General features: G+C 41.2%; 1 protein-coding gene across 8 annotated transcripts in view; it reads right to left on the bottom strand.

Moving 5' to 3' along the window:
- Positions 1-26,352, bottom strand: part of CACNA2D3 (calcium voltage-gated channel auxiliary subunit alpha2delta 3) — a 1,117,495-nt gene that overhangs the window by 860,888 nt on the left and 230,255 nt on the right. For all 8 annotated transcript variants that reach the window (XM_061618250.1, XM_061618247.1, XM_061618248.1 and 5 more), the window contains exon 3: positions 3,632-3,748. In XM_061618250.1, the coding sequence (XP_061474234.1) occupies positions 3,632-3,748 (117 nt within the window). The remainder of the gene's footprint in view (positions 1-3,631; positions 3,749-26,352) is intronic.

The raw sequence follows: 26,352 nt of genomic DNA, 5'->3' as shown, positions 1-26,352 counted from the left end.
GCTCAGCCTACCACTGAGATATAGGGTAGAAGAGCACTCACTGTTCTGCTGGCCTGGGGATAATTCTGAGGGCCAGTTAGAGAGGCTTGGAGGGCCACATTTGGTCTCTGGGCCTGAGCTATCCTCCCCCCACATTCTAATGAGCAGCCACAAGTGAAACAGGGCAGGGGGTGCAGAAATCCTGATTCAATAGGTCCCCTTCCCAAGTCTGCACAGTTTTGTTTTGGCTTCAGAGGATCTCCAAATCAAGGATTACAGGGACAGAAAAGGCAATGTCATTTCCACACAGAATTGAACTGAAACCTATTTTTTGAGAAATTAAGCACTGGGGATCATATTGCACCAAGTCTAACAGCAATGGTAAATTTCTATTTAAAAAAAGTACCAAAGCTCACGGGTGCTTGCTAGCTTTGTACCCCTAAACCAAGGGATGTAGTCATCCATTGGTCTGGGGGGGTTAGACCTGTTGATTTTTGGAAGCAGGGTCCCCATGTCTCCAGCACCCTATAAGCCAATCAGCCTGAAAGGAGTGTAAATTACTGAGAAGAGTCTCCTAACATGCCTCCTTGTCCTTTCCTGCTGATTGGAGCCAAGCAGAGTGAAATGAGATGAGTCAGCCACTGAGAAGACTCTTCTCAGTAGCCAACACTCCCCCCTTTCATGCTTACTGGCACCTAGGGACGTATGTTGTTGTGGGAGAAGGTATTAACAAGGATCTCATTCTCAACCCAGCAGCAAAAAGGGTGTGGGTGTGGCTGGGAGTGTCATGAAGGCATATTCTATTGTAAACCGCTTTGAGATCTTTTTTGTTTTTGGAGGGTTTTTTTGTGTAAATTTTGCAAATTTACTTAGATCCACCCACTGACTCACCTGTTTTCCCTGCAGAAATGCCCGGATTCAGTCTCTGGCTTCTCCTGCTGAAATGAGCAGAGGCAGCCAGGTGGGAAACACAAGGGAGGGATATGCCTTTACACTGGGACAGGCAGGAATCCAAGAAAGCAGCATTTTTCATATGGAGATTTTGGGACTTTGTACAATCCTGTGCATTTCAGTCTGCCAGGCGTCTGCGTAGCCCTGGACCAGCAACACCAGCCAGCGCTGCAATTGCATCCCAAGTTGGGGGGGGGGGAATGACCACAACTCAGGTTTGGTGGGTTGGGGAATAGGAACTACCAAAAACACTGAAATGCAACTAGTTGGTAGAGACATATTCTGGATTCGCCATCATAACCAACAGCACAATCCTGACCATGTCTACTCAAACATCAGTCCTGTTGAATTCGATGGAGCTTACTTCCAGTGGGGTTCGGATTGCAGCCCAAGTGAATGAATGAAGCCAGTTCCAGAAAATGCAGCTATTTTTATTCAGGCTGCTGGACATTTGCACAAAATATCACTACAATTCCATCCTTGTGTGGATGTGGATGTGTGGGATTGCCTCAACTGCAAATATGCTGGTTTTACCACTGCGATTCTGTCTTTTCTGCTTTGCTTCTTTTCCAGCTTTCTCTTCCAGACCTGCAGGAGACCGCATCTTCCTCACACACACCCCAACAGCTGAATTTTGGTCCCTCTCTAGTAATCGTGGCTCTTTCAGCTTGAGCAAAAACCAAAATAAAATAAAATAGGGGAGCCCTCCTGTGTGGCTGAATGCAGAGGGAGGCCAGGGGAGAAATATGATGGGCTCCTTTCCTTTCTTTCCAGCAAGGCTCCTGCTGTGCTCTCCCTGCAGAAATGCCCGGATTCAGTCACTCCCTTGGGTCTGCACTGACTCTCAGTGGCCCCCACTAACCTGTTTGCAAATCAGACCCCCCCGAATCTCTCAACGCCCCCCCAGCACCACCGGAGTGGGCCCCTCCATCTCCCTTGCCTGGCGCACTGACTCTTCCAGCACAGGCCCCAGATCCCGCTTTCCAAGGTGCCCAAGGAGCTCTCTGCTCTGGGAGTGGAGGAATGACAGGTGCCTGCTCTCCTCTCATTCCCTTTTTCCCCGCCTGTCCCGCTAGCACGCTGCTTCGATCCTCTCCCCACTGGGTGCAAAACTCTGCCCGCTCGGACATGGGGGTGGGCGGCTGCAGGGGCCCCCCTCCGCCGGGGCACTCACCGGAGCAACCCCAAGAAGCCACAGCGCCTGCAAAGCCCTGCGCCACTCGTGCTACACCTCAGCGCACTCGGATCGCCATCCACTGCAGGGGCGACTTGCGGGCTGCAGGCAAGGGGGGAGGGGTGGGTAACTTCCGCGCAGGAGCCTCCCCGTGCCTCAGAGTGGCTGAAAAGGGAACGTTATTTTTGAACTAAACTTTTTTGGCGGGAGAGCATAGTGGTCTTTGGAGATGGGGCTTCTTACTCGGATGCTGCCTCGTCCTTGGGGCTACTGGGGGGCGGCTCTGGGTGTCACCCCCATCTGGTGGTGTCGCCCGGTGCAGCCCGCACCTGTCGCACTGCCCTAGTGACGCCCCTGATTTTTACAATTCCAGCAAGATCTTCTGCTCCTATTTTCTGCTGGCTTTAAATACCTTCTGCATGACAGAAATTCTGTTTGCCTAAATCCATGCAGAGTTGCAACTAATCAAAATATCACTAGTCTTCTACTTGCTTTAGAATTTTCTTTTGTATAATTTCATCTGCCATTTTTACTCTTTTGTACAATCTATTTTGGTTTTGCTAGTCATGGGAGAGGCAATAAGCTCTGCAGGCACAGAATCTCCATGTCCATTCAATGAAAATCTTGCCCAGCTACTCATGGCTTCAGAGATTTCAGCACATTTATCAGCCCTTCATATGTATCTTTTTAAAAATGAAAGCCAAAATTCTCAAAATGCTGAATCTTGCATCCAATACGCTTTCTTGTGTTCTTACTGAATTGTGGCATACCCATAGCCCTGATTATGGGACAGGGAATCTTTTGTTTGCTGTCAACTCCTCTTTAAATGTTTTCTTCATATAATATTATGTTTTTAAGTCCTTGCAGATTGCATTAAAAAGCTCATAGTAACTACTCCTCAGGAAACTCCTATTCCAAAGACCAAGGGAAAAAAGAATAGCTATAGTCAAAAACCATGTACCAATTACTGACAACATGGCTTTCAAAATAAGTCATCTGTCTATACAATACAGGCAAATTCTGGAATCTAATTCCAGGTCTCAGTTTCTGAATTGCTTTCTTTTGTAAGCAATATTGATCATAGCTAGAGGATGTCGTAAAGAGTATGTATATCACAAGTGTCCACCACTCTCAGAGTACAGCAACCAGGAACGTGAGGAAGAAATGATGCGACTGTTCTTATTTCCCCACTGTAGACGATTTCTAAACGTGCATACATGTCATTTGGCATTGATATATGTTTTCTAAATGAAGCACTCCCAAGGAGGAATTTGAAATACAAACAGAGTATGTTACAGGTTAACAGGATACAAACAGAAAATGTTATATCAAAAAATTTACATTTCTGTTTTGGCTGTGTCAAAACAGAAATGTAGTACTCTTTTAGGTCATCTCTTATGGAAGGCCATAATCAACCTAGTTGGTCTGCGTCCCTTCTGCCAGTCCTTTTCCAAATCATCACACTGAGCTACCATGAACGTAAGATCCTTACACAAAACGAAAAAGGAAATTTTGTCTGCTACCTACCCGTACTGCTTCAGCCTTTTTATGAAACATCTCCTCCATATTCTTTGCTAGCTTCTTCACCAGTTGAAGGCCATCAATTTCTTCTACAGTAACATCTTTCTCATATTCTTTATATTTCTGCAGGAGAAAAAGAAGTTTCTCAGTTGAACAGCAGAATTACTAATACAATTAGATACATGGTATAACTTCGCAAGTTTTAAAAAAAACCTTACTTTGGTGTGCAGCCTAGGGATGCTCAATACAAAAAACATTACTGTCACAAAACAGATGAATTGTTGGGTGGTTCCCAAAGATAACAGAAATAGGTTATTTCACCCACGATTTTATATTCACAGTTACCTACATGCTGTGGTTTGTCCTACCTATGGGTCTTTTGGCATTGGCTATGCTTATGCCTTGATTCAAAGGCTATGCCCCATAATGCATTGATCTGCAGCAGCAGCACCAGAGAGCTCGTATGGTATAGTAACAACGCACCACATTGACCACGGCTATCAAATACAGAGTGCATACATGCAGCTCTGGCCTTACCACTGTTCTGCCCCTCTCCATCCACATCCAGGTAGGCTGCAGCAATCCCAATGTTGGAGGAGTGGCTTTGGGACTCTGCCCCATAACACCAGCTGCTACTGTTTGCCACCCTCTGAGCCTCTCTCGGGGGGGGGGAAGCACATGGACAAATGCCTTAGCTATATCACTTTTATTTTCTTAATATTCAAAGTTTTAAGTGTTATAAACTGATTATTCACAGGAATAGACATACTATATTTTCTAAAGACACTTGGATTTGCACTGCCTTTCAGGCTCTTCTCATCTCTTTTAAATGCATCAAAACACACAGCAACAAGAAGAAAGCATTCTAACATGTCTTTTAGGTAGCTTCTATCCCCAAATCTACCTGCCTATATGACTCTTACCAACCAAATTAACAGCACAATTCAATTCATATTTACTCAGATGTAAATGTCATTACGTTCAATGGGTTTTTACTCCCAGGAAGATGTGTACAGGATTGCACAGGTTCTTTTACAGGAAAAAAATGAACTATCTTAGATGACTTTAATTATTATTATTTTATTATTATTTATTAAATTTACATAAGACATCTTAAAAACAGACTTTAAAATATATTAAAACAAAACATCTTTAAAAACATATTTTTTTTAAAAAAAATTTAAACATATTAAAAAGCAATTCCAACACAGATGCAGGGATAAGGTCTCTATTTAAAAGGCTTGTTGAAAGAGGAAGGTCTTCAGTAGGCCCTGAAAAGATAACAGAGATGATGCCTGTCTAATATTTAAGGGGAGGGAATTCCAAAGGATAAGTGCCACAACACTAAAGGTCCACTTCCTAATGTTGTGCAGAATGGACTTCCTGATAAGATAGTATCTGCAGGAGGCCCTCATCTGCAGAGCACAGTGATTGACTGGGTATATAAGGGGTGAGACGATCTTTCAGTAAGACTTTAACAAGAGTGCTTTGCCTTCCACCTGCCCATTTTCCGTACAAACAGAACATACCAGGGGTTGAGCAATTTCTCCCTCAATTTGTGTGCAATTTGTCATTGTCAAAAAGTAAAAAGTATGCTTTGTTCTCATCCCTTCGATCAAACTGTCTAAGATCAATAGCTACTTCCTTCTGATTTCATTAGAGAAAATCAAAAGATGATAGTGAACAGAAGCAGCAGGCAGATTACTGTCAATATTATAATTCTAAAGATAAAACATCAATATTCATTTCTGAAATCAAAGTAAAATATTTTAAATAATAAATGATGACATCAAGAATTTGCTTTCCTTATTTTGACCCTACTCAAGTCCTCCAGAATTAGCCCCTGAATGAAGGATTCCAAGAATTGTGTGTGTTTAAAAGAAAATGCAAAATGAGAGATGGGAATAGTGAATATATAAAACAGGCAAGAAGTTGCAAGCATTGCAGGAAAACTGATTCCGTTAGAGGTTTAATGTTTCCCTCAAGGATCTTAAAAAAAAAAAAAAACCCATCAATATCAAACATCTGTCTTAGGGTAGAAACATGCTCACTGTTCTGTCAGTTCCAGTGCATCTCCACCTCTCTCTTTTGGAAACGGGGGCACATGATGCTAGTCAAACCTTTCCCTTTTTTACTGTAAAACCTGGTGGGAGCAGCTTGAGTGTGTGTGTGGGTTTTTAAAATCAGCTTTAAAGAGATTTTGCAATTGATCGGCAGATCAACCAATTCCCCCTCCAGGTGTGGCTAATGGAAATGCTTTGATCTGGTGACTAGTGTGTTTACAGCCTTAAAAAGCTACTGCACTCATTATACTTATAGGTCAAAGAAGTGAAGAGGCAATTCCCCAGCACATTTGTTTCTGATACAAACATATTTGATTCTTATAAGAATTTCCTTAACAACTGACCTTAGCGCTCCATAAAGTTTAAAGCCTTCAGATCTTACACTTGTAAGCCCATATCAGTGAGGGAAACTTGAAATGAACACACTCAGCTTGCATATGTTGTTCCAGACAAATGGGACTTGCAACAAAATGTAGTCCAATACCATCTGGAGGACATTACTTTGCTGACCTCTGGTCTATCCCATCCCCCCTTCTTCTCGTTGTTTCTCTTTCAAATGACACTTCACATTTTCATGCCAGGGCTTGCTCAGTCCTCACTGGACTTTGCCAGGACGGCACGCCTCTTAAGTTTTACTTTTAAAAATATTTTATACTTCTGCAAACCTCATGCTTCTCCTGGCCATGCTGACATCTTGTTTCTTAGTGGTCCATTCCCGCGACACAGGCACTCACTAGCTGAGATCACTATTAGAAGGAATAATACTGCCTACTCAATGGATCTTTGTAATCCAGTGGTTCAAACACCTTAAAAATTCACATCAAAACTATTCATTACAACAGCAAACAATATATAACGTTTGCATAGCACTTGCAAGTGTTCAAAATCATTCAGATGCATGATGTGTTGTTACAACAACCCTCTAAGATGTCTGTATTATCTTCCATATTGCATGTGGTGGATTCAGACTGAGGGAGCCTAAGGCCATCTAGTGTGTTCATGAAAGAAGCAAGGTTAATTAAGGTTCTCGATTCATAGCACAGTCCCTTAGCCAATGAATGTACAGACTGTTATTACAGATCTCTTCTTATTTGACTATGCCAACACATGAATGTATATGCCAGAATCCTTAAAAAAAAATTGAACCCTAGTGAGCTGGATGCACATGAAGACCATGCATGGGTGTGCTCCTTAGGATCTCAGCTTAAAGAAGGGCATATGAGCCTTCTATAGTCAATGTTAGATTCCAGTCTGTTTCTATCTAGTTGAAGATGCTACTTTTTGGTCCACAAAGCTGTACCTATGGGCACAGTTCTGAAGCTGTGAAAGCTCACTGCAATATCAAAATCAGTCAGAGCAATAACATATAGAGGCAGAATTGTGCCTGGAGACAGGCAGAAGGTCCAGCAGAGAGAGGGACAGACACAGTTCAGCAAGGAATCTAGTCAACAGTTGTTGAATGAGATCCTCAGCCAGCATGTTGCTCAAAATGAATAGCAAATACAGTCAGCTAGATGGAGCCCTATGGCACCACATGGCACCTGATCCCCATCACCTGATCCCCACTGGGCTAAATGCTGCTGTATCACCTATGCAGTAGTGATGTTGCAGTGAAGTAGATATGAGATCAGCAGTTTCCTCTTGCAGCTATAATAGCACAGCGAAGAAGGCAATTGGCCCCACTTCCTTTCAATTTGGAAAGTTCAAGTGTCTTGAATCTTATGAGTTCCATAGTCCATCAGAGTCCTAGCTTGGATTAAACAATACAAGACTTTTAGACTGGCTTAAGTGAGTGTTTTGGTTATGTGTGTGTGTGTGAATTATGTATATGTGTCCAGAGATTCTTTTCAACTGCCCACATTAAACAGAACAAAACCTAAATCACTCTTATAGTACACATGCATTAGAGCTATTAAAGAGAAGAAAACAGACTCAAAGTCAGCACTAAATAACTGCTTTGAAGTAGAACAGAAACTAATAAGGGTCTATGACCACAGGTGATATCAGAAACATGTCATATTAACTAAGTGAATATGCAAATATCCAGAAGACTGACTACCAACAGTTTTCTTATTTACTATATTGCAAGAAATATTCAAAACACCAACTCCTTTTGTTAGCCAAATCAGCACTTGGCAAGGCACAATCCAAGAACATTTATCATTTCAGAAAGAAAACACACACACACACAGCCCCCACATTAATTCTGCAGCATCTATTTTGCCAGATCATTTCACAAGGGAAAGAGAAACACTACTTCACTGTCATAACTTTCAATGTTGTTCATGCGCTTGGGTCAATTTTTTTGTGGTGTGCTCACTGAGTATCTGGTAATAACGTGCCAAAAGCAACTCACAGGAACTTGAAGGGGAATGTTTTTTGCAATAAAAAATGCATTGCATTCTGTCTACATGCTATATGATCAAGAGTACTGCCTAGCTCAAAGACATCACCCTGCCTATTTTATATTGTTATTTAAAGGTAGGGAACAAAGTCAACGGGACTAGACATCAAAGCAGCATTTTCTTCAAGACAGTGTAAATCAGAAAATAAATATTAGTCCTCCTGCCCTCTAGGGGTTTCACACATCAGAAGACCCACTATGAGCAAGAGACAACTCCTACAGGAAGAATGGCACAGAGAAGGAAGGCTTTCTATTCTCTTGCAACTTCCTGTTCAGGTATTATGCCTGAACATTGAATCGTAACCCATGTAGGAGGCTTGTAATTGTTCCTGCATTTCCTGTCCGCACAAATTCCACTCCCAACCTTTCAATATTGACCTTTAGGAAGGTCTAAGCACATTTGGTTGAATGTGTTTAGAAGGCCCACCCTTTCCCAGGAATGGGAATGCTGATATGCATAATCACTGAACAGCATACCTGCTGGTACTGATCACCCCTCCCTTATCAATTTCAGCTGAGGATGCAGCTGAAACACTAATTTAACTTCTCCCTTTTGCAGAATTACATGAAAAATCAATATTAGCAATGTATTCATTTAGTTTGAGCTGTGTCCATCTCTATATACGATTCTTGCCCATTGCTTAATTGAAAATATACAAGGCATAATCTAGTTCTTTATCCTCAATTTCACACTTGATTACATTTCTTACAGAAATGCTAATTCTGCTTCCTCCCCCAATTGCTATTGATTTGGATTTATAACCTTTGCTTGCTCGTTTCTTCATTAATCCACCTTTAAAAATAAACATTCTTCCACAACAGTTCACAACGGCATAATAAAACAATAAAATTACCAAAAGATCATACAACATAAAAATATTAAAATATGACATTACATATAAAGCATCACAAAATTAATCCATAAAGGCCTGCTGCCATATATTTGTATTGTATTTCATAATCCTGTGCTTTCCTGATATTAAATCTGACCAAAAGCCAGAAGTGCTTAATTTTGCTAGCAGAAAAATTTACAGAAGGCTAGAAGTTGGAGGTTACAGCAAGTAAATGAGTAAACTGATGTCCAACATCACATTAATGGCCTTCCACTCAACACATTTTATCCTTCCTCTCCCCATCTCCACAGCCCCTGCACCACTCTAAAAGCTGATTTGAAGGGCTCTTCAACCACACCAGCACAAGCCCCATTGCACAAATTGAATCCCATTCTTCTGGTGGACAAACACAGATGGATGCCACCCACTAGAAGGGATATTGCTGGATAAAGAAACATTGTCACATTGCATCAATGAAAGCTAGTCTCCAATCTAGTGGTAATGAGAAAGCATTTCCTGGGAAACCACTGAATTTACAAGTTGCTCAATTGGAAGAAGTGGTTGTCAACTTTTCAACTGGTTCATATTCAACTTACCTCCAAACCAGAAGTATCTCCAAACCAGAAGTATGCAGCACGTTCACACACTCACTCCCCCCACCCATCCTATGCTCCGATTCCCATCCTGATTTCCAGGCTCATACAAACTAGAGTTTGCACTTGCCCTCCCAACTGAAATTTAAAACCACTGTTGAGATATGGTTTCTGATTCTGATGTGGAGAGCAAGCTCAAAGAGTCATTTGCCTGTTTCAATGTAATGGCAAACCGTGGTTTGCCTAGAATCAGGAAATCAGGAGGAACTGAAGCATGTTATGAGAGGAGGGAGGGATGCAGAGAGAGTATCTGAACCAGCATATTGTCTCAGTTTCACTTAATCTGCCACTAATGTACTGTCAGCCTCCAGTTTTGGTATGGAAAAGTTGGCAACAAGTATTATCACACTTAATTGGCTTCTCTGAAGGTTGTTTAATTCTATATTTGGGATGTCCTGACAATCAAAAGTAATCAATAAATGAGTCTGCTAAGTCATAATAAGCTTAAACCTAATACAATTTGCAGCTGTTAATATAGTTTCTTCAAGTCCAGAGCCAAAAGCTTTGTCAACAAACTTGGAACTCAGCCGTAATGAATTCTTTAGTCTAAAATGGAGCAACGAAATAGAATACATACATGGATTGCTAATGTGCCACAGATATCCAAAGGAACTGCTGTTCCACCCTCCCCCATTTTCTTAGATTTAACCTCCATTTATATGAACCTATCCATGGCAGAAGTTCATCTTTGGAGCCCCTACTCTGAGTGTATCCTTCCTCTGAAGTATGGGGAGGTGGCAACAAAAGAGGGCCTTTATTATCTGTGGCATCCTCTCCACTATTTGTAGAACACTCTCCCTACAGAGGCTTGTTTGGCACTTATCTGATGTCTTTTCAGCATCAGCCCCCCTCAGAAAAAAACCCTTTTCTTCCAGGCTTTTAAACATCTTTTTAAACCTTTTAATGTTATTTTAACATCAGTCATTTTAGTCCGTTTAGTCTGATGACAGTATGGTGTGGGTCCTTAGTTTTTATAGGTTTGCACCAGAGTTGAAATTGCCTTTGTTGTGGTTTGTTTTATTATGAACTATGTGCATTCGGATTGTATTTGGATGTTTTAATTCAGGAATAGCCAACATGGTGCCCTCCAGACACTATTGGAATATAATTCCAAACGTTCCTGACAATAGGTCATGCTGTTTGAGGCCGATGGGCATTGGGAGTCCATCAATATCTGGAGGATACTATGTTGGCTACAGCTGTTTTAATTGTTTTGTGTTTTATTGTATGTTGGCCAGAAACCTTGATACGAGGCGACTGATAAATATAACAAATAAATAAACAAATAAATTTATATCCCATCCTTCATCCAGGGACTTTGGTTTGAAGTACATTGGAACTACTCTTTTCCAACCGCAAATCAACCCTGTGAGGTAGGTTAGGTTCCAATGCTGTGTGACTGGACAAAGTTACTCAAGAAGCTTCACAACTGACCAAGGATTTCCCTAATCCAAGTAGAAGATTCTGTCCACTACTCCAAGCAATCTCTCTCCATGTATTGAAAAATCAACATTACAGATTTGAAGTATAGCTGGTGAATGGGAAAGGACTGATCTGTTTACTTTTGATCCATTCTCCTGCTATGACTACGAAAATTGTTGTTGTTATGTACCTTCAAGTCGATTACGACTTATGGTGACCCTATGAATTAGTGACCTCCAATACCATAAACCACCCTGCTCAGATCTTGTAAGTTCAGGTCTGTGGCTTCCTTTATGGAATCAAACCATCTCTTGTTTGCCCTTCCTCTTTTTCTACTGCCTTCTGTTTTCCACAGCATTATTGTCTTTTCTAGTGAGTCATGTCTTCTCATTATGTGTCCAAAGTATGATAACCTCAGTTTCATCGTTTTAGCTTCTAATGATAGCTCTAGTTTAATTTGTTCTAACACCCAATTATCTGTCTTTTTCATGGTCCATGGTATGTGCAAAGCTCTCTTCCAACACCACATTTCAAATTAGTGGATTTTTGTCTTACCCGCTTTTTTCATTGTCCAACTTTTACATCCATACATAGAAATTGGAAATACCGTGGTCTGAATGATCCCGACTTTAGTGTTCAGAGATACATCTTTGCATTTGAGGACCTTCTCTAGTTCTCTCATAGCTGCCCTCCCCAGTCCTAGCCTTCTTCTGATTTCTTGACTATTGTCTCCATTTTGGTTAATGATTGCACCAAGGTATTGATAATCCTTGACAGGTTCAATGTCCTCATTGTCAACTTTAAAGTTATATGAAAGACTATGAAAATGCATAACATTTTTGTGACAAAGATTTAGCATAGGTATGCAATTGCTTTCAAATTAATTGCCCTATGAAATGATGCTGGAACACTTTAGGATGTATAAAACAGATTTTTTTTAACACCAATAATTTTCTGGGTTTTACCTTGCGAGAGTGACCTGAAAAATGCCCTATCAATTAGGCAGAGTCATATGTTCCATCCTATTTTTACTGAACACCATACAGAGTGGCTCTAGGGCAAAGCTCTGATGCATACATGGAGCCCCGAGCAAGCAGGTGTTGCTGTGTTCCTCTTCAATCTCAGAGAATGCTCCAGGTATGCAATTCCAGAATAAGTTTGCTAAAAATGACAGCTAGAATAGAACAATAGCCACTTTAATTAGATGCACAAATTCTGTGTTTTGTAGTGGAGGTATTTTATATGATAATTTTCAATGGCTTGTAAAAAAAGAAAAAACACCCCTCGAAGATAATTGGTTTTATTATGTTTCCTACTCCTGCTACACTGTGTTATAGTTGATGGCATTCTGAAGCCATAGATGCTTTTTCTTAAACTTTTCCTGTATTGCTTTTTCTTATGTAAGTCCTTTTTAATTTCTGTAATAAGGCATTTCAACATTTTGCAAGAAATAATCACCACGATCCCACAAGTCAGAGCAACTTCTCATTTTGAATGGCAGCTGTACTTATGAGAGCCATTACCATGTAACCTCAAGATAAGAACATAAGAAGAGCCTGCTGGATCAGGCCAATGGCCCATCTAGTCCAACATCCTGTTCTCACAATGGCCAACCAGATGCCCATGGGAAGCCCACAGGCAGGACTTGAGCGGAAGAGCACTCTCCGTTCCTGTGGTTTCTCACATTAAACATCTGAAGTATGAAGGGACTGCATCCTTGGAAGGCGTGATTACCTGTAGCTCCTTGTACAGGAACTCCCGTTCGCCCTTCATGCTTTGCATCAGAACCAGTGGGGCGGGGGGGCGGAGTCACTGTGCTAGCTTCCTGGAAGGTAAGTCGCTGTAATCTACCAGGAGCAAGGGAGAGACAGCAGCAAGTTCGGTGCAGTGCAAACACATTGACAGAGCCAATCTGGCACTTCTACTGGTGCATTTGCAGCATGCCAAACTAACTTCCCTCTCTCCATCCTGGTAAACAACAGCGACCCAACTACTGGGAAGCTAGTATATCATATCAGCTCCGCATCACCTGGCAAGCTGCTTCTGCTTTGCATACTCACAGCAGAAGATACTGCTTGAGTATGCAAAGTGCATTTAGGGCATAGATCTCCATATAGCATGGAAGAAGGAAACTGAACACAAACGGCACTCATTCTTAGACCTCAGTTTTGCCCTCCCTCCACAACTGTTTAAGCAGTAAAGTCTTACAGAGAACTGGTAGGTGGGATGATTCAGAGTGATTGGCTGCTCCTTGCATTTCGTTCCTGCTCAACCCACACAATTCCCCTATCTTCTGTAGGTGACAGGCTAATACCTGCATGTGGCCCTGTGCTCCTGGAGATATTCCCTAGCAGCATAAGGATGCTGACACAGACAGCATATGGCTAGGACTGTTTGTGGAGGTTTAGGGAATAGGCAAGGAGGTCTTCTAAGCCCTGCTTTTTTTTCAGACCATAGGAAGAGACTTTCTCCCACCCTGACCTCCAGGATTTAGGTTTCCCAGATGTACACATACCCCACTTTACTAAGGGCCAAACTAGGAGAGATGTTTGTGATGTGGCTTGGCCTTATGGGGGTGAAAACAAATAGCTGGGGGGGTGTTTGGGGAGGTGAGACAGATCTGTATTGGACATGGGGAGGGGGGATTTAACCCTTGGGCCCCACCATAGACCATAATTCCCCCCTCCCCAATGTCTGCCATTAGTAGTGGGAGGCAAGATCCACCTATCTCCTGGTATAGATTCAATCTGGAGTTCCTCACATCAGCTATTTGTTTTTTAAACAACCACATAAGGCCAAGCCATGTGACAAATATCATATGTAATTTGGCCTCAATATAAGACACAACATCCTTGTATTCAGTCTCTGTGCCCATTCATTCCCTAACCTATTATCTTAGGCTAATTCAATATCACTTCCTGTAAGAAAGTATTACCAGTTCACTGGTTCCACTGTGTCAGCATAAGGGCCATGTTCTAAAATGGAACAGAACAGGTAGGTTTGTGGATATGATTCCTACTTAGGAATGAAAACAACTGCACTGCTATCAGTGATGTCCTCAGAAAGAAGCTAAAGAGCTATAATCATTGAGGTTGCCAGCATCTCCCTATATTAAAATCAATTAGAGAAGAAGAAGTGAGGACAAGAGAGATAAGGGGTGAATCAGCAGCAGCTACTATGCAACTCTGAACAGGTCTTCCAATATCCAGACAGAAATGTAGAGCACATCAACAAAACATTGCCTTTCTATATTAGACAAATTGTTCATTCAGCAGTGTGTCCTAAACAGTAGCCAATTATTGGTGTGATTAATTATTTACAGGGAAAAGCACAGGAAACAAAGACAATTCACTAATAGGCAAAAAAAACCGTGCAGTTTAAGAACATACCTATAGCCAACAGATATTTCTATCAAACTTTAAGAAGCAGGGAAATTGGGCAGCTATAGTGAATGCACCAGGAGAGCGGGAGACCTGACCTCCTCTCTAAGATATTGGACTGCCCTACAAATTTATGAAAATGCAAACACAATTTGGATTGGTCTTTCACAGTCCAATTAACTGTATAGCTTGGCAGAATTTGGTAACGTGCCTCTGAGAATACGGTGAGTGGTAGCAAAGTTGTGTTTGCATTTTTACAAATTTGTAGGGCAGTACAATATCTCAGAGAGGAGGTCAGGTCTCCTGCTCCCCTGGTGCATTCACTATAGAAACATCTGTTGGCTATAGGTAAGTTCTTAAACCGCAAGGGTTTTTTTTGCCTATTAGTGAATTTCTCTGCTTTTTAATTGGGGGGTGGGGGTGGGGTAAGAAATGGGATCCTGTGCAAGTTTGTTGAGAATGGATTGATCATTTGCATGCTTACTGAGTCAAATGAGTACTCAATAAGTACTCCCCTGCAATCATGCTTAGGATAGGTAAACTGACCATGGGGGGGAGAGAGAGGGGGGAGGGGGAGGGGGAGGAAGGCCAGAGGGGAGAAGGGGGATGGGAGCAGGAGGGCAGGTTTGATCATTTGCATGCACTGAGGTCATCATCAGAGGTGATGCTGTGATTAGGTGGGTGGAGGCTGCAGGGAAGGCATCCTGACTCTAAAGGTTAGGAATATAGGAAGCTGCCTTATAGTGCTGGTTCATCTGGCCAAGTACCATCCACATTGACTGATGGCAGCTCACCAGGGTTTCAGGCGAGAGTTTTTCACAGCCTTTTTGGTGACGTTCAAATACAAGTCATATAAAACCATCTCTCCGAGGGGACTTGTCTGGCTCCTACCCTTCTGGTACTTCCAGTCACAGGCAAAGATATTTTTGATAAAAATTAAAAAATTATTTAAAAATCACACAATTGATTTTATTTCTCTGCTGTGATGCATTTATGCTCTTGTGCTTTACTCTGCTCTATTCTACTTTATATGTTGGAATATTTTTTAAATATACAGTATGTTGTCTTTGTTTTACTCACTTTTTACTGATTGTCTTCCACCCTTTAGCTTTATTGCTAAAGAGTTAGACACACTTTCAAATGAAATGAAATGAATGAAGGCATCTGCTTGTCCACAAGGTGCTCAGAGTCTAAAATTTGAGAGTAGAGAAGATAGAGGAAGGGAAGAGGAAGGAGAGACAAGCTGGCCAGGTCTGTCACCAGCATTTGGCATCCTCAGGCAGATTGCAGGCATTTGGGATCCCCCACACCAGATGGCCAAGTCTGGACAACCACCATTTAGATTTTTTCCGCAGTGGTCTGGAGTGCCTGATGTAGTGTCATATGGGGGCACTGTGGAGAATTTAAATGGTAGTCTGATCTGGGAGGTGTCTTTTTAATTAACCCCAGTGCCACAGACTGACACCATGCTAGGCCCATCAGGGCATTATGGGAAACATTAAATGGTGGTTTCCCAGCTGCCTACTATTCCTCTCAGGGGAGATGGAATGGCCCATAATTAGGGTTGCCATATTGCCCAGTTAGTCTGGTTTTACCTGGATTCTATCCATGCTACCTAATGCCCACTTAGCCCATTAGGTGGCAAGGATTTCAAGCTTTTATTGTTGTTGTTTTTAAAAGCAAGTCTCTAGCTCTTGTAGCTCAAGAGATACAAGGCAAAATGTGAAGGCAGTTTTCTGCCCAATCGTTTTGTGAGAAATCAGCCTACTTCCACCTTCCATTGTTCTTAGCCAATGAAGAACACCACAGCTATCCTGGGAAAATGAAGAATTTTAGCCTGCTTGCCTGCTGCATATGCAGAACTAGGCAGTTTAGAAAACTGCACATGCTCACTTGGTCAACACGTGCAGCTCCACCACTTATCCAGAGACTCTAGGTCACTTTCTGCTTGAGCCAGCAAGGAGAAGCAGTCTTCTTCTGAATTGCTTCTATGTCTCCAGGTATGGGTCTTAAGTGGTGAATGCAATGGGAGGGTCTGCCTGTCATCATGGAGGATGGAATAAAGGGTTTTAAATCCACCAAACACTCCTTCCCCTGAACAAATACAAGACATAAAAGCAAACATCTCTATAGAAAGGGCTGAGGTATTAGCATTTCCATTTCTCAGCCCGGCTCCCACCATGTTAAATGATGCTTACTTCCAAGTAAAGTTGTGTTGGAATGCAGCCTCACTCACCCTGTTGCCCAGCAGAGCCTCTATTCAGCAATTCAGAAAAGACTAAAAAGTATTTTTTAATCCATATCCTTCGAAATGACTGGCAGGCATGGGGTTGCCATGTCAGAAGCATCCCAAACCCTGAGACTTGGGGGACAGGCCCTAGTGATGTCATGGGGGCAGGCCCATGTGATGTCATTAAGCATGATACATTAAGCATCAACCACAGTTCCTTGGAGCATACAATTCAAACAAAAACATTTATCTGATTGGAAATTAAGATAGAAATCTTAGCTAAAAGATGGAGCCTGGGTACGGGACATTTAATCTAGTCTACCTGTTTCTGGCAAACAGGGTTTTAGTGCCCTCAGGTCAGGCCAGTCACCAGAAGGCCATTATAGGAAGAAAGCATCCTAGTGTTCTTAGATGGGAGCACTCAGGAGTAAAGATAGATGGCCCTAAATGCTGCAATTCTAAACACACTTACTAAGGGACTAAGCCCCAGAGAACTCAACAGGACTTATCTTCTGAGTAGATATAGTTTGAATTGTCCTGTTGGTAAAGCTTAACTAGGGATTCTCTGCAAAGATATCCATATCCAAGCATATTGGCAACTCCCTGCTTGGAATGCCCTGCCCCTATCTTTTAATGTGGCTGCTCCAAACTTCTTTACAGATTTGACCCTTCAGTTCAGAAAGAGGTTTGAGAAATGGGTAAAAATAAGATGATTCTCTACCCTTTTTTGTCTACCCTGTGGACTGCTATAAATTCACTTTGACAGCCAACCCAATTCCAGTGAGTAATAACTGACAGAGGGAAAACACACATGGCTTGGTCTACCTTCACAGGCAGCAGCTTGGGAACAACAATTGCAGCCACACTTCCAAATATGTGAATTCTCTTTTACCACTATTGGGCAACTAACAAACCATCATGCAACCAACAAGGTGCATCATCAATCAGTGGGTTTAAGGGGGTTGAGCTGAGTGCATGGAACCACTATTATTGCTTCTATGGATGTAAGGGAGTGAGGTTAAAGATAAATGAAATGCAATAGAAAAGAAAAACAAAAGACAATGATGATTTCCTAAATGGAATACCATACCAACCACAACAAGATTCCTATAAGTAAGGCAAAAAACTCAGCATCCCACAACCAGTCAGGATTCCTAACCAAAAATCAAAACTAAAAAAATTCCTGGCAGCCAGTCAGTGAAGGCCACAGAAATCCCCCTGTAGCACAACCTGACCCTGGGGCTGCAGACAGTGCAAAATGCTGTGACATGATTGCTGATATGAGTGAGACCCTATTAGCACATAATACCTTTGCTCTGAAATCTGCACTGGTTGCTGATTTGCTACCAGGCCAAGTTCAAGGTGTGCTTTCCATGTTACGGGTTCCACACAGTACTTGTTCTGCTTTTGTAAGATGTCAGTCCTTTAGTGTGACAGCACCTCCACTTTGGAACTCCCTGCCTATTGACATTAGGCATATGCCTTCATTGTACTCTTTTCAGCATCTGCTAAAATCCGTTTTTGTTTTTGTTTAGGCAAGCCCATCCAAGCATGTATAAGCTATTATGTTTTTTATCTGTTTTTAACTCATTGCTGGTTTTATTATTTGGAATGTTTTTAAATACCTGTCTTTTTTTGCCACTAATTTTATTGTTTTAATTCCTTCTGTAAACCGCTTTGAGATTTTTTACAATAAAGCAGTATATAAATGTTGTAAATAAAATACATAAATAAATTGGAGAGTCACTGTGGCACTTGGGTCTCTTTCCAGTTTTAGAAACAAAGGAATCTGTCTTATACCCACTCAGGCCATTTTTTACCATCTAGCTCAGTCCTGATGACATGGACTAGCATTGGCTGTCCAGGATTCCAGGCAATAGTCTTTTCCAGAGATTGAATTCTGGACCTTTGCATGCAAAGCATATGCCCTACCACTGAGCTACAACTCTTCCCCTGTTTAAAAAAGTATCTTTTAAAATTGTTCTTTTCACTAATGAATGCACATCATGACTAGGGCAGATCCACACCATTCATTTAAAGCACATTCAACATACATTTGAAGTACATGAATCCCACCATAGAATCATGGGAACTGTAGTTTGTTAAGGGTGATGAGAACTATAACTGTGAGGGGAAAACTACACTTCCCAGGATTCTTTAGGGGAAGTCATGCACTGTAAATGTGGGTTGGATGTGTTTTAAAGGTATTGTGTGGATCGATGTGTGGTTTCAACATTATAGTCAAACAAATTCAAAGTTTTATGTGGAAGTTATTTTTATTGGAATAAAACTTGTAAAAGTTTAAAGATAATAGAAAAACACACAAAGGCACTAAAACTATTGACATGCTAATTTTAGCACACCCAAAGAACTGGGCATGATATGCCACAGGCATGGTTGTACACTGATCTACTCTAACAGAGTTTAACTCTCTCCCATTGAGGATATAAATCCTCTTAATAAATAAATAAATATTCCATAGTGTTGGAAACTAGAGTCTAGGCATTTAAAGCAAGTTTTGGTGGTAATTACTAGACACAAAAGCAAAACAACTGGACAATGCAACTATTAATACACTTAATTTGCATAATTAGCAAATAAATTAGATTTGTGGAACTGGAATACGGCAACCTTACCCATCGTTATATGTAGAACCCACCAGATGGCACTTTACCAAGGGCCCTTAGGGTAGTGAGGGATTAATGTAAATAACAGCAGCTACAAGTACTTAGTTTTGTTTCATTCAAAATTTGAGTTTTGAGGATGAATCCTAAAAAGGGAAGGGCTGGGGTACCTCATACCTCCTCAGAGAGAAAGTTCCAAGTATAAAGGCCAGCAAGAAAAGGCATAGAAATGGTTTATAAGGGGTTAAAGTTACACTTTGTATACACACTGTCCCCAAATTAGTCCCAACAACCTGCAGAGGAACAGATCTTGGAGCAACAAGACAGAGGAACAGATACTGTATCAGAAATGCCTTCCAAGGAAGGATGTACCTATCATGCTCATCAGTATGTCACAGTTTGGCTCTTTCTGCTGGTGAAATGCTGCCATTCAATAAATATTTCAGAGTCAAAAGACTTAGGTTAACCATAAACTAAAGAGAAAGTTTAGCTTCAGCAGAAGCAGGAAGCACTGACCCACATTCTTTCCCCTCAGCTCAAAACTCATCAAGCCTGTGATGTTTACCAGGGTCTACACTTGCTTATCTCTTTCAATAGCATCCTCCTAAAACTTCCACCTCTGAGTAATGCAGGCCATTTACCTTCCTTCTCACACAGGCTTTATTTCACTCCTGGCACTACTCTGCTTCTTGTCAAGGGCAGAGCATTGACCTCTCTCCTGCATTTTGTCACATTCTTGAATGCTTCTCCCATCAATGTATCCACATCAATTTGACAAGACAGGTGTGCATGTTTAATGGGGTCCCTGAAATTATTAATAGGAAGCATGAGAGGGGAAAAGAATATTTCAACTTTTATGCTTACATTAATTTCAGGCTTATAAATGAGAGTGTTAACAAGCTAAACACCAACAAGCCTCACTGTGTTCTACAGCAGCTGGAAGGCTTTCCCTTATTTCAAGTTAACGTTACATGGCAAACTGGTATAATAGTATCCTGATTTTTCATATAATTAAGAGCAGCTTGGGAGACTGCACATAGCTTGGGACTGCACAAGAAATGGCAGGGAGGAAGGGGCTAGTTAACTCTTTCCCCTCAATATTTTTCCCACTTAAAATTGCAATCCCAGTTCCTTTTCTACTCAGGAGAAAAGCAACTGGGGAACAGTGGTTCTGAGCAGAAAAATGGCCAGAAGGGAAAAATAAAACAGCCTCTGTGATTCTTCTGCTCAAGAGAGCTGCTTTTTATTTTATTTTTTTTAAAAATCTATAGATTGTTATATTAATCTGCCTTATAGCATCTATTCCATCACTTACATATGTTGAGGACATAATTTTTTGATATCCTTCTCAGCCTATCTTCTCCCCACCTTTTTGAAACCTGATGTAGTTTTATCCCATTACTTATGCATTCATATTTCACAGTGCAACAACATGAATTCAGTCAGGCTAAAGAAATGAGTCCACATTCTTATCCTTATTCAGAGATGAAAATTGCTTTCTTAAAACATAATAAATCCATTTATGGAACCGTAAGTGGGTTGTTTTGTGGACTTTTATCCCCACACATCAAATTTATATCATTTATCATTCCAATGTTAAAAATAGGAATACTGGGATACAGATGGTATTCAGATCCAGAATCCATGTACTTTAGGTCCTGTTTCACATTCTCACCAATGTGCAACAGTTGCCTTTGAAAACAATATATGGCATTTACAAATAATGAAATAAAAATGCCACTTATACAGTCCTTTCAAAAATGATGCTGGGAATATTGTATTGCTGCTTCTCAGTGTAATTTGCACACACACGCATGAGCACACATACACACACTTTTTATCACACAATTTTAGTTAAAAATGAAGGAGATGAAGCTTGAAACCTAATTAAGGAAATGGCTGGTACACAAAGAAAACAGCCAGAGCTCATTATTCATGTTGTAGCTCTGTTCAGTTTCCTAGAGAAAGCTGATGAATAATCTACAGCTTACAGTGCTTCTAACGAATATCATATACCTACCATATCATGTCAAATGATATTATAATCAATCAAAACAAGCAATGAATGAACGTATCTCCACTGCGCGCCATCTCACCCCACCTGGCACTGCAGGAAAGAACTGGCATAACAAATGTAGGCTCGTCTTAACTTTTTTTAATACTTAAAAGCAAATGATCATCATTATTTAGGAGAGTGCCATACTTTACACCAGTTGTAAATTTATTTGCTAACTGTATAACATTGCACTGAAGGTAATTACTATTAATGCTAATATTTATTTGGTGTATATTAATTACTTGATGACTTTCCAACACACACACACACGTACAGAGACTGTAGAATGGAAGACTCGCAGTCAGTGTATAAGTAGGTATAATCTGCAACCAAAACATTTTTATTTCAAGCCTTGTTTGAGGACTTGATTTATATATAAACAAAAAAAACTTTCAATGTCTCAATTCACTTTTGGTAATATGCATCTTTCTATACACCTTATGCAGGATAGACAATTTCAACTACTATCTGCTCATTTGCTATGGCAAGTTCCCAACTCATTTTGTATACTTACTTCCTGCACTGAATGGCACACAACACTAGAGTCTTTTTTGCACTCATGTCCTGACTGAAGACTTCTCACAGGCATCTGGTTGACCACTGTGAGAACAGGATGCTGGATGAGATGGGACATTGGCCTGATCTAGTTGGTTCTTGTGTTTTTATTGTTATTGCGCTATTCAACTTTTACAAGGTGACCACATCACAACTGATAGCTTTCTGTGGTCAACAGACAGATGGAAACAGAAGTACATTTCCATGAAAAAATAAAATCCAAGTCATGGCCACATCTAGTCAAGCAGCAGAACATCTATCCCCTTAACAGAGTCCCAGGCAACAAGCTGGATAGAAAATACTGTGTTCACTCTTAATTATCTGCAGGATCAGGATTCTACTCTCTGGCATTCTAGATGTGTTATACTCACTAATAAGGAAAAAATCCTTGTGGTCTAAGAACGTATGGATAGCCAACAGGTACTTCTATCTAACTTTAAAAAGCAGGGAAACTGGGCAGTTATAGTGAATGCACCAGGGGAGCAGGAGATCTGATCTCCTCTCTGAGATATTGTACTGCCCTACAAATTTGTCAAAATGCAAACACCATTTGGGTTGGTCTTTCACAGTCTAACCCACTTCCTGTGTAGCTTGGAAGAATTTGGTAACGTGCCTCTGCGCATATGGTGAGTAGTGGCAACATGTGCCATCTCCAAAGATGGAGAATTACATTTTTGTATGTTTGTTGGTGTTGTTCTTTGCTTCTTTTCTGTGTTACTACTGTTTCTACAGAGAATCTAACCTAGAAAATTATATTTTGCTCATTATTCATCCTAGAAATCTGTGTCAAATTTATTTTTATTAATTTCAAAGTCTTTTGATTTGGTCAATGTCATATGATGGTGAAGACAGCCTTTTGTGTTTCAAATTGGTGGTTATGCTCTATTTCTATTTTGGGCACATTAACAGTTGAATTTGAAACTGCAGCTTGATGTAAAATCAGACTGATTACAATATGTTACTACTTAAACAATGACTCTAGCAATTGTACAAAACAAACTTGGTCTGCCCAAGATGCATGTTTTCAGCCTGCTATGCTTAAATTACTCCAATTAAAAACATAGCGCACACCTAGAATTTTGCTAGAATATATTTCACCTCCCACTTTTTATCTTGTGCAAACTAAGATACTCATAATGTCCATTGGAAACTATTCTGCAGAACAGTCAGTGCCATTATTCCACAATTGTTTTCGGAGCCTTTTTTTAGTGTTGCAAAGTGTTCCTGTAGTTCACATATTCACAACAACAGAAGCAAAAGAGGATGATTTACTATAGGAAACGTCACTAAAATTGCAAAGTAAATCAAACATATATAAAGTGACTATCTGAACTATATCAACTGTTTTAATATTGTTGCTTCCTCCCTTATTGAGTTCAATGGGAGTTACACCCATGCAATCATTCTTAGGATAGGTAAAACTGACCATGGGGGGGAGGAGGTGAGGGGGAGAAGGAGTAGGGGGAAGGGAGGGGTGAAGGAAGGGGGAAGGAAGGGGCAAGAGGGAGGGGATAGGAGGTCAGGTTTGATCATTTGCATGTGTTTTGTGTTCAGTGGGATTTACTCCTGTGCAATCATTCTTAGGATAGGTGAAACTGACCTGGGGGAGGGGGGCAGGGAGGGGGGCAGGGAGGGGGGGAGGGGGCAGGGAGGAGGAGGGGAGTAGGGGGCAGGGAGGAGGAGGGGGCAGGGAGGAGGAGGGGGCAGGGAGGAGGAGGGGGCAGGGAGGAGGAGGGGGCAGGGAGGAGGAGGGGGCAGGGAGGAGGAGGGAGCAGGGAGGAGGAGGGGGCAGGGAGGAGGAGGGAGCAGGGAGGAGGAGGGGGCAGGGAGGAGGAGGGGGCAGGGAGGAGGAGGGGGCAGGGAGGAGGAGGGGGGCAGGGAGGAGGAGGAGAGGAGGGAAGGAGATTGGATGGGTGTGCACTGGGCAGATGGGAAGCCCCTTTCCTTTCCAAAAGGAAAACATTGTGAACAGTATCATTGCTTTTCAGCCTTTCCCCCACCCTTTTATTCTACAGCAGCCACATGTAGCCTCCCACCCAAATTTAAACCAAAGCTGTCCCTGGCCACATCCACACCAGGCCTTTATTCCAGTTTAGACAGCCATGGCTTCTCCCAAAGAATCCTGGGAAGTGTAGTTAGTGAAGGGTGCTGAGAGTTACTAGGAGATGGCCTGTTCCCCTCACAGAGCTTCAATCAGAGTGGCTGACTGTTAAACCAGTCTGGCCACTGGAGCTCTGTCAGGGGAATAAGAGTCTCCTCTCAGCACGCTTCACAAAGTACACTTCCCAGCATTCTTTGGGGGAAGCCATGACTGTCTCAAGTGAAATCAAAATCTGGTGTGGATGTGGCCCCCTGATTAACCAAGCCCAGCAGCTGTGAGTCTGGCTTTTAGAACACAATTGGTTCTTTCTAAGTATGCCCAGCCTTATCATTGAGTTCAATGCTAAATTTCTTAAATTAGTTAAAAATCAGCTAGGCATTTTTTTTTAACTTTTAAACTGCAGAATATGACGGTCGGAGTATGGGGCAAGGCCAATAATAGGATTACAGGTACTCTGTGAACATGGCTGATTTTTAATGAATTTCAACAGATTATGAGAACTCTGAGAGAAAAAAGTCCAAAACAGGTGTGGTTTTCTCTCTCTCTTTTTCCAATTTGAACTCTCAATTCTCTCTGTTTTGTGTATCACCATTAAAATCTAGGGGGTTGTTAAGCAAGCGTTTCTGAGTTCAGGACTATAGGTTTTGTAAGGTTTTGTTTTGAAATGAGCTTATGGGAAGCATCAAAATGGCATGGGGGTATTTTCAATTTAACATTGCAGAATGCAAAAAATTCATGCTGACTGCCACTCTTGTGGCTTTATAATAAAGACTCATTCATGCCAGTAAAAAGAAAACTTTGCCAGTTAGCAGATGATTTTAAGAAGAAAACAAAGGATACAGTGCATGACCCCTTCTTGGTCCACAATGTAAGGCAGCCCTTACAGCTGGTCCTGCTGCAGCTCCTCCAGCAAAGGCTCCACTGTACATCGCTGCTTATGCCTAAGTCTCTCTGGCAGCCCTAGGAAGTCTTGCAATGGGGTATTAGCAAAGGAAGCCTTCTGGGAGGCCTGCATTTGCTCAGCCAGATTGGCCAGCGAACCAAGGAGAGGTGTGCAGGCAGCCAGTGCCCTCTTCCAGGCCTTATGCTGCTCCTGGAGGACATGAAAACACTTCTTCAGGGAGCAGTGGACTGTATACAGGCAACCTGAGTCTTCAGAAGCCATCTTGGGCTCTGGCTCGCTTGGTCCACTACCGCCACAAGGTGCCTGTACCTGGACCTCCGCCAAGGGGCCTGCTGGGAAATGTAGTTCCTCTGCTCTTGGCAGCCACCAAATATTTCATTAACATTTTGCAAAAGAAAGGTATGCAGAATTTGCTTGCTGATCCCTTACACTAGTTTTGGATCTGATATAGTTCATACCAACAGGGAAGAGCTATTTATGTTGTTTTCACTGTGTGGAATAGATTCCTCTCTGATTAGCAAGGGAAAAGAGTTAATATATTCAGGCAAAATGCTCCATGAGTACATTCTGCCTGCAATGAAATGCAAACAGCCACCATGTACAGTTTAAATAAAAGACAACTGCAAATTGTAGACCTACAATTCCATTGAGAGGTTGAGCTTGCAGAATAAACTTCAGAAGCTTTAGGAGTTTGTGATATTTAGTCTCCAGACTTATTCGGTGAAATTGCATCTGCATTATTCACATCGTTCCTCTAACTGTTATTAAATGTGCAATGAGAAAAACCAAAAACCAATGAAAACTAGAGTTTTTATTTTTAATTAACACTTTTTTTGAGGCAGGTTTTTACAAATAAATGAGTTCAGTCTCATTGGTCACCTACTTGGAAGGAGGCCATCTCTTTTTAAAAGGCCACTGCTCTTTTGCATAGATTAATTCATTTAAATGCAAATTAGATCCTCCCTATTGTCTACCACTAAGCTAGAAATCAGCTTGGGCGATTAAAAATGGTCTAAGTGGCAAACTTAGTTAATGGATGCAGTTTATTAATTTGTAAGCCAAATACAGATTGCTCCTTTGTTTCAGTCATTATTAGTTACCTTGCGTAGACACTAAAACAGTAATACAATCATGGTCTTCAATGAAATCATAATATTACCCAGGGAGATTTTAAAACTGGAAGTCATATTTATGTATGGGTATGGGATTTTTTTGTTGCAGTTTTACTCATTTTATGTAACAGAGAAATAAACTATTTCTTTAAAGTATTATCTAAAGTATTTGTGGCAAATAAAATACTGTCATGTTACACATTTTTAGAATAACATGCACCTTTTGTTGAGAACACCTTCTGAGATTACATTATCCTAAAATTTGCATCGCAGTTTTCTCTGTTAGAATTTCTTTCCTATTATTTGACTACAGAACATGTAAATATAGAACTGTTTTAAATCCCTTCCAAAGAGACGTTATTCTAGGAACAAATAATAGGACCAAGACTG

The sequence above is a fragment of the Rhineura floridana genome, chromosome 3 (assembly GCF_030035675.1).
Source record: "Rhineura floridana isolate rRhiFlo1 chromosome 3, rRhiFlo1.hap2, whole genome shotgun sequence".
Lineage (NCBI taxonomy): Eukaryota > Metazoa > Chordata > Lepidosauria > Squamata > Rhineuridae > Rhineura > Rhineura floridana.
The sequence above is the reverse complement of the archived record's forward strand: the minus strand, read 5'-3'. Positions and strand labels throughout refer to the sequence as shown.